This window comes from Microtus oregoni, unplaced genomic scaffold, assembly GCF_018167655.1.
Source record: "Microtus oregoni isolate MIOR12 unplaced genomic scaffold, Mior012 000054F_ref0000373, whole genome shotgun sequence".
Classification (NCBI taxonomy): Eukaryota; Metazoa; Chordata; class Mammalia; order Rodentia; family Cricetidae; genus Microtus; species Microtus oregoni.
The window spans coordinates 44,833-53,244 of record NW_024543830.1 but is presented as its reverse complement, the minus strand read 5'-3'; the positions used below and the strand labels follow the sequence as shown (position 1 = coordinate 53,244).

The following is an 8,412-nucleotide window of genomic DNA, read 5'->3' as shown; positions in this document are numbered from 1 at the left end:
CAGAGGCATTACCATCCCTGACTTCAAACTCTATTACAGTAATGAAAACAGCTTGGTATTGGCATAAAAACAGAGACATTGACCATGAAATCGAACCCAAGACATGGATATTAACCCACAAACCTATGAACACCTGATTGTCGACAAGGGAGCTAAAGGTATACGGTGGAAGAACGAAAGCATCTTCAACAAATGGTACTAGCATAACTGGATGTCAACCTGTAGAAGGATGAAAATAGATCCATATCTATCACCATGCACAAAACTCAAGTCCAAATGGATTAAAGATCTCAATATAAATCCGACCACACTGAAACTGATAGAAGAGAAATTAAGAAGTAGACTGAAACACATGAGCACAGGAGACCACCTCCTATGTATAACCCCAGTAGCACAGACAACAAGAGCAACAGTGAATAAATGAGACATCCTGAAACTGAGAAGCTTCTGTAAAGCAAATGACATAGTCATTAAGACAAAAAGGCATCCTACTGAATGGGAGAAGATCTTCACCAACCCCACATCAGACAAAGGTCTGATCTCCAAAATATATGAAGAACTCAAGAAACTGGACATGAAAATTCTAATTAACCCAATTAAAAATGGAATAGGGTTATGAATAACACCACTTTTCTGTACATTGTATGAAAAATATTTTTCCAGTTAAATTTAGGGCATTTTACATATAGCATACTATAGTCGTCAAACAAAGCAATTTATCATATTGCTTTTGTCCTTGCATCCCTTTTTTGTCTATCTCTACCAGACCTCTGGCTAAGACTTTGAGAGTGGAGGAAGTGTACACTCTTGTCTTGGTACACATTATAAAGGAAGTCATTTGACATTTACATCAGTCATTCAGGAAACATTTGATGTATCTTTTCTATTTCTAATTTCTCAGTACTTTTTTTCTTTTTGGTCTGAGACAGGGTTTCTTTGTAGCTTTGAAATCTGTTCTGGAACTCACTTTGTAGACCAGGCTGGCCTCAAACTCATGGAGACCCACTAGCCCCTGCCTCCTGAATACTGGGATTAACAGTGTGCACCATCAACACCCGGGATCCTCAGGGCTTTTTTCATGAATGATGTTTGAGTTTGGTGTGTCATTTTGTCACCAGTGCAGAAGATTTTCACAATCCTGTCTAAGTCCATCCATACCCTCGGTTTCATTTAATGTTTAGTAATTGCTCAAGCATCTTAGCATCCATGAAGTCATAACAAATACTATGGTAAACTATTTTATTAATGTGCTTTGTTTTCAATGTTGTAATAAAATATTTATTGATTCATTAATTTTCTCACATGAACATCCTGTAGTTTGATGATATTCACCCCTTTTCATCCTACTAAGACCTACAAGACATCCTTTTATATCTTCTACCAAAGTCAAATTCTCTTCTTGGTTTTGTTTACTAGCATGAAAGTCTGTTCTGCTCATAGACTTCTAAGTGTGGACACATTCTTTGGAGCAGGGCAGCCTGGGAGTGGCCATAGCCTGAAAGAAAACTGGATCTTTTAGACCTGAAGTCAAAACTGTCTACGTGAGCTCAGCTTGCAGACAACCACATCTACTCTGATTTTTTTTGAAGGAGCTTGTCAACAATGTTTTGCTTTGTCCCTGCCTGACCTCTGACTGTGACAGTCTTATCACAACCCCCTCTGCAATGGTCCTTGAGGCTTGGGAGGGGTGTGACACAGATGTCTCATTTTAGGCTGATAATATGCAGACACTTCTCTGAACTTTGAACAGCTGTGATGCACTGCATGAACCATTGTCGATGGCACAAAATTGTTGTTCTGATAAGGTCTGAGGAGTCTGATCCAGACTGCAGTCTTCTCTGCAGTCTGCAAACACCAGGACCAGCAAAATAAGCATCCTTGTGAAGCAGGAAAGAAATATGACCATGAATGGGTGTGGAATGGCCAGCAATTAGATGCCCTTGCCTGAAGCTGCTGATCTTTGGGGATAGATGGAATGAGGTTTATGGTAAACAGAAATGTGCTTTATCAGATTCCCAAGGAAAACTGGATTTGACTTCTGGTCATCCAGTAAGAATTCTTCTACCTGGTTAGGATCCTTCTGTTCAGGACATTGTCACAAGTACTCCCATTGTGAGTGATGGGAAATTTTGGACAACTAGAATCCTCAGAATGTCAACAGGTTTTGGTCAAAATATTCATCTTGTCTTGCAGCCTAAGTCTCCAGAATTCACACTCAAGGCTGACTCTAGTCCTTTTCCAGCTAGCATGATACTCATACATACTTGTAACAGGAATAAGCATAGAGTTTGGGTGTTGCCTGCATGGAGGCAGAAGTCTGGACTAGCTGGCATCTCAGCCACATCATCATAGAAATCCTCAGGTGAGCCATTCATAATTACCGTTAGGGAAACCAGGGATTAGATAATGGCCTCTCCCAGTTGCTAAGCTATTTGGAACAGCTGAGTAGGAGACTAAAGTCAAGACATGTGAGACAGTGAAGTATTTCTAGAGACAATATGGACTTGTGTACCTCACTCTGTCTCAGAGTTCAGGTTCCCATGGGATGAGCCAAGTGTTAGGAGTATCTGTTTCTAAGCTCAGACATCAATGAAGAAGCCAGTGAGAGGATTAGACATCACCAAGTAGCTATAGGATGATTGTGTTCAACTACTGATGATAAGAAAAATACAAACCCCAAGAAAGGTTGTTAATTGATCATGACTACATTACACATCATGTATTAAAAAAATAATGTAGACCTAAGCTGCATTACCATAGCAGCCAAAGTTTGTAATATAATTTCGAGAAAATTACCATCGAAAATCAGAAAACCACATATTCAACCAAGAACAAATTTGAGAGCAGGTGGGAAATGTTTCAGGCAAAGTAGCACTAAAAGGCGTAGGACATAAGGTAAGAGTTTTCATCTGTCCCACTTAAGTGGTGTATAGTCCTGAACAAGGCTTAGCTTCTGATTTTGTGGCAGTTTCCATTGGGAGAGTTACTGTTATCTATGAGTCCGGTGCTGCAACACAGTCTATGAAAGATAAAGGGGCTTTAGGGGACATATTTTCAGTTAGAAATTCGGGTATGTGTAAATATTACATGTACCTTTAAAAACACTTGGGGACAGATGATAGATGAAAATAACTGACAGAAGACAGGAAGATATACATTTCTCTACATGGAGACTCTCTGAAAATTTATAAGCACCCATGTTTCTCTACCATATTTTCTTGGTGCTCACCATACTCCTGTGTCCCAAACTCATATTATTCCCAAGGCTTAGAAATTTCAGAGTCCAGCAGCATTTAAGGAGAAGAGATTTTTGTTAATTTAGTTTGTTTTTTTCTTTGCCTCTTTTCACTGATATTTTATAGAGTTATGGTAATTTTAAATCATGGCTCTTTACAACCATATTCTTCTATGATGAATTCCAACTATTTCTACTAAATTTTGAAAAAAGAAAATTTTTCTAAATACTATATTCATATAGCCTATGGTCACATAGAATATAAATGAACATCAGAGGCATACAGAGAGAAGAGAGGTCTTATGACCACAGGAACACATTCTTGTGAACTACTAACCACTGATTCTTTTTTAAAGAACCTGCCTTCTGTCAGGGCCACAGCCCAATAGTGATATGTCTCACTTGTGAGAGTAGACTAACTCTATTCCTCTATTTCTCATAGGTGAACAGCATCATTCCCTGAGCCTCATGTGAACCCTTTTCTTGATTTTCTTCTTAAATGTGTCATCTAACCTTACCTGTCACATAGTTTTCATGAAAGAGATGTGCTGGCTTCTACAGAGTATCTATCAATCAATATTAAAATAGTAAAGACAAGAGTAGTATATTTCTAAATGAGTATTATATGTAAATTCATAAAATATACGATAAAAAACATATTTACTTAGGGAGTTGGGGGGATGGCTTAGTGGTTAAGAGCACGGAGTGCTCATCCAGAGGACCTAAGTTTGATTCTCGGCTACCACATGGCAGATCACTTATATGTAACTCCATTCCATGGGACCTGAAACCCATGCAAAAATTTTATGGCAAAAGTTTTATCCAAAAAACTAAAGCACAAAAGAAAATATTTACTGAAACAAATGTAAAGAAACAGATAAAATAAGGATGTCCACTCTCTCTGAACACAATTCCTGCTTTATTATTATTAATTCATATTAACTTTGCCAACTGTTGGTTTTCCTTGGTACATTTTCATATACATTACCTATTGAACCTCTTTATATTCTTTCAATTACTATTTTAGATAGTATTTTTATTTTAAATTGTGTGTGTATGTGTTTCTGTGTTTGTGTGTGTGTGTGTTTCTGCATAGAGGTCTCTCTGTTTGTCTCTCTGTGTGATTATGTGTACATGACTACATGTACATTTGGATGTCAGAAGAAGGTGTTAGACACCCTGAAGCTGGAGTTATAGGGGATTGTGCTATTCAATCTAGATGCTGGGAACAAAACTCAGATCATCCAGAAGAGCAGTGTGCATTTTTCACTGACCAACCATCTCTCAATTTCTGTCTTTAGCAAGCAGTATCCAAAGGATATAATGAGCAGAATGTACATGTCTGTTGCTATCACATGCTCTTTCCTGTGACCCATATTCGATCTGTTTTAATATTTTATTCATTTTCATAATATTCTATAAATATTCTTCTTAACATTTCACTGTAATGGTTATTGGGAAATGTAGCAGGACAGATAGACTCTCAGAACCACACCTCAGCATATGTTTGTGCTGAACCAGATGCATTATGCAGGCTTTCGATAATGTAGGCATCTACACTGTACCCATATAGGCACAGTTGGGAATTAAGTGGATGGAACCAGACACCCAAGAAACTCAAGATTTTATTAGCTCAACTAGGGATATGAGTTGCAGATATCACATAAAGAACTAGCAGTAAAGGAAGAAGCCAGAGGCATGACTGGTTCCCGAGGCAAGTACTCTGTGGGTATGCCAGACTGAAGGATCCAGGAATCCACTTCCTCCCTTCATACCTAACCCATGTCCTAATAGATAAAGCATTCCTGGGCACCATGGAGTTGAGTTGTTGAGGAACATCTAGTCACCACCAATCACATTACCATCTAAGTGTCATGAGGCAGAGCCACACATCTCCTGACACTGTCTGATAGGCTGAGGTAGAGCCCAGGATCAGAATAAAAGGGCTGAGGGACAGGGCACTTCCATCACTCACCTCCTGAGATACCCACAGATCGTGAGTTGCCTGCCATCTTGGTAAGTGTCCTTGGGACCCAAGAGCAGAGACTTTCCAGAGGGGTTGCCAGACTAGAGCTGAACACGGGACTGGGAAATGTTTCTCGGCTTAGAGGCCATATTAATAGATCATAAAACATGGTGAATGGTGAGGGCTGAGGCAATGGTAACAATGACACACAGTAGTGGCAGTTCTGAGAGACACTGGAATGATTGGGACTTCCTGGCTCTGGAGAGAGCAAAATACCTTCAGTGTATAGCAGCCTCCTCAGGATGAGATGCTGAGCACAGAGAACTGAGCATTTGGACAGGCTTAGGAGGGAGTTGTTCTGTGAAGAAAATGCTTTTCCTTACTTTTGAAGAAGAGCTGAATCATGAAAGAACAAAAGAGTCTCATTTTGGCGTGGGAAAGAAAGAGAGCCCTGATTCTGGATCTGTTCATACATTTCTTTGATCAATAGGGCACCACCAGGATGACACTTTGCCACCTTTAGCAAGAGCAGACGGTTATTTGGATACCTAAGAAGTCTGAACTCACAACAGGGACTCGTAGTGCCATGGCAGCTCTGAAAGGGCTTATTAAATATTTGTGCTTTTGGACCTGAATGTTATTCTCCTTCAGTAATCTAGAAGGTCTTGAAATTCTGACTTTAAACTAAAATCACCTTCAAGTAATGATTTCTCTTTGCTCTTACAATTACTTTTTTCTGAAATAATTTGTATACTGGCATATCCATGAGACTAAGAGCAGTACACATTTTCCAATGTCACTAGGTATCATTCAATACTTCTGGTTTCAGGTGACAATGCGTATCTCAGTTGCATGTGTTCTGCGGTTTTAGAGTCCTGATGCACATGATGTGATAGCTATAGTATAGTAGAATTATGGGAGTATAGATGGTGTTCTATGACTACCAGTGACACTTCTGGGGGCCAGGAGAAGCAAGGTGTTCACAGTGTCTGGTGTCTGACATGTGTGTGATTCTCTTGCAGCTCCTGAACACCCAGAAGCCGAGATGTCCTGCCAGCAGAGCCAGCAGCAGTGCCAGCCCCCTCCCAAGTGTCCTCCCAAGTGCCAGACCCCAAAGTGTCCCCCAAAGTGTCCTCCTAAGTGCCCTCCTGTCTCTTCCTGCTGCAGTCTGGGTTCTGGGGGCTGCTGTGGTTCCAGTTCCGGGGGCTGCTGTGGTTCCAGCTCTGGGGGCTGCTGCAGCTCTGGCGGTGGTGGCTGCTGTCTGAGCCACCACAGGCCCCGCAGATCTCTCCGTCGCAGACACCAGAGCTCTGGATGCTGTAGCAGTGGTGGCAGCAGTGGATGCTGTGGTAGCAGTGGTGGCGGCAGTGGATGCTGTAGCAGTGGTGGCAGCTGTGGCAGTAGCCAGCAGTCTGGTGGTTGTTGCTAATCTGAAGAAGACTTCATCAAATGTCCTAGGAGGAAGCCATGCTCAGCAGACTGGTCCAGGTCTGCTTCCCTCTCCTCTGGTTTTTTTTCTTTGGGCTGTGCTCTGAGATGCTGACATCTGTGAAAAGTTCTGTATTCCACTCACCAGATGACTGTGCTTCTTTCCCTCTTTGTTACAAATAAAAAAAGCCTTTGCGACAGTCCTGACAAGACTCTTGTTCATTTCTCAGCATCGTCTTGGTTCCATCTCAATGTTAAAACACACCGTGACCCATTTAAAAGTCTATTAGTCTTAATCTGTTTTTAATGTACATCTGTGTTGTTTTTGATTGCTTGAGGTTGATCTTGAAGCTGCTATGTTAGCTATCTGTACTGCTCAGATAGTAAATGGTACTAACTCTTGGTGGTTGACTCCTCCCCCTTGGTGTTCTGTGTATCTAATCTCATGGAGGAGGTACCAGGGAGGGTCGCACTCATCACCCAAACTCTTGGAAACAGTGGGATTAATTGACTCCAAGCAGATGACAGCCCACAGTCACTAATCATGTGCTCCTTAGCAGGACCTCACAAAGGAGCCCTCGTGCTGGCAGGAACCTGGAAGCCATCTCTTAAAGGAGCTGTGCCATTGGTCACTGTCAGCAAACAGAGTCCATCTGAAAAAAATGTAGTTACCAAGAAATCCTGTCTGACTCCATTTTTGTGTGTCTAGAAGCCCTTTTTAAAAATCTTTCTCATTCTTTATGTGGATATATGTGTCCCTTGTTGGAAAGCCATATGTAAAATGCAGTTACTCTCCCCATCCCTTAGACACTTCTAAATAATCACTCAGACATTTAAAATTAATTACAGAATGTTTGACCTATAGTTCAGACTTGTTACTAACTAGCTCTTACATTTAAATTAACCCATTTCTATTAATCTTCGTATTGCCACATGGTCATGACCTTTACTTATCTGCTGGCTTCTTGCTTCTTCATCCACTGTGAGTGTCTCTAACCTCTGACCTTTCTCCTTGTGTTCAGTTTGGATTTCCCATCTAGCTATATTATGATAGCTGTAGGCCAAAGCAGTTTTTATTATCAACCAATGAGAGAAACATATATTGACAGTGTACAGAAGGGTTACCCACAATGGCTGACTCTTTGGAATTGAATAACTTATTGGTGTGCTCTTCCCTAGGGAAGACTGTATCTCCCATTCTCAGCATTCCTTAGCTGCCTGTACTTCTTTTTGTAGGGCTGAGGTCTCATGGACTTTCCTCTGTTTACTTGTAATGTTTATTGTTGTTGTCCTTTCTTAGCTCACATTTAGGTAGCTATGTTAATGAGAATTTGTGGGTACAGCCTATGACGTTGCTAGGAGACACACTCACAGCAAACCCCCTGTTCTTCTAAATATTACATTTTTTTTCACCCACTATTGCATAGTGACACCTGATCCTTTTGTACCAGAGTTGTTATGCAGATGTATCAGTTGGGAATGGTTCTTACAATATGCATTTTGATTGGCTGTGGTTTTCTCTAACAATTTCTTATTTGAGCAAATTTTCCTTAATAGTATCTGAGGACTACACTCTTCTGTGGTCATAAGGACAAATAAATACTTAGAGTAAAATTGGGGATTATCTTGATTCAATGAAGTGATTATAGTAAGTATTTCTCCAGGCTTCATGATTAATTAGCCCTTGGTATTTGCGTAGGGTTCAGTACGTTGCATAATTCTCTTCTTTTGAGGGGATCTCCAGTCTAATTAGAGAGCTGATAGATGATCCCAAGGTGTGCAT

The 8,412-nt window shown here is 40.6% G+C and overlaps 1 protein-coding gene across 1 annotated transcript; it reads left to right on the top strand.

The window, feature by feature from the left end:
- Positions 1-6,246: 6,246 nt before the first annotated feature.
- Positions 6,247-6,630, top strand: LOC121437758 (late cornified envelope protein 1D-like). Its single transcript, XM_041637835.1, has one exon. It carries the CDS (start codon positions 6,247-6,249, stop codon positions 6,628-6,630), a length of 384 nt encoding a protein of 127 aa, XP_041493769.1.
- Positions 6,631-8,412: the final 1,782 nt, after the last annotated feature.

Excerpts from the sequence above, each read along its gene's own strand:
- LOC121437758 (XM_041637835.1), top strand. The coding sequence starts at position 6,247 with ATGTCCTGCCAGCAGAGCCAGCAGCAGTGCCAGCCCCCTCCCAAGTGT.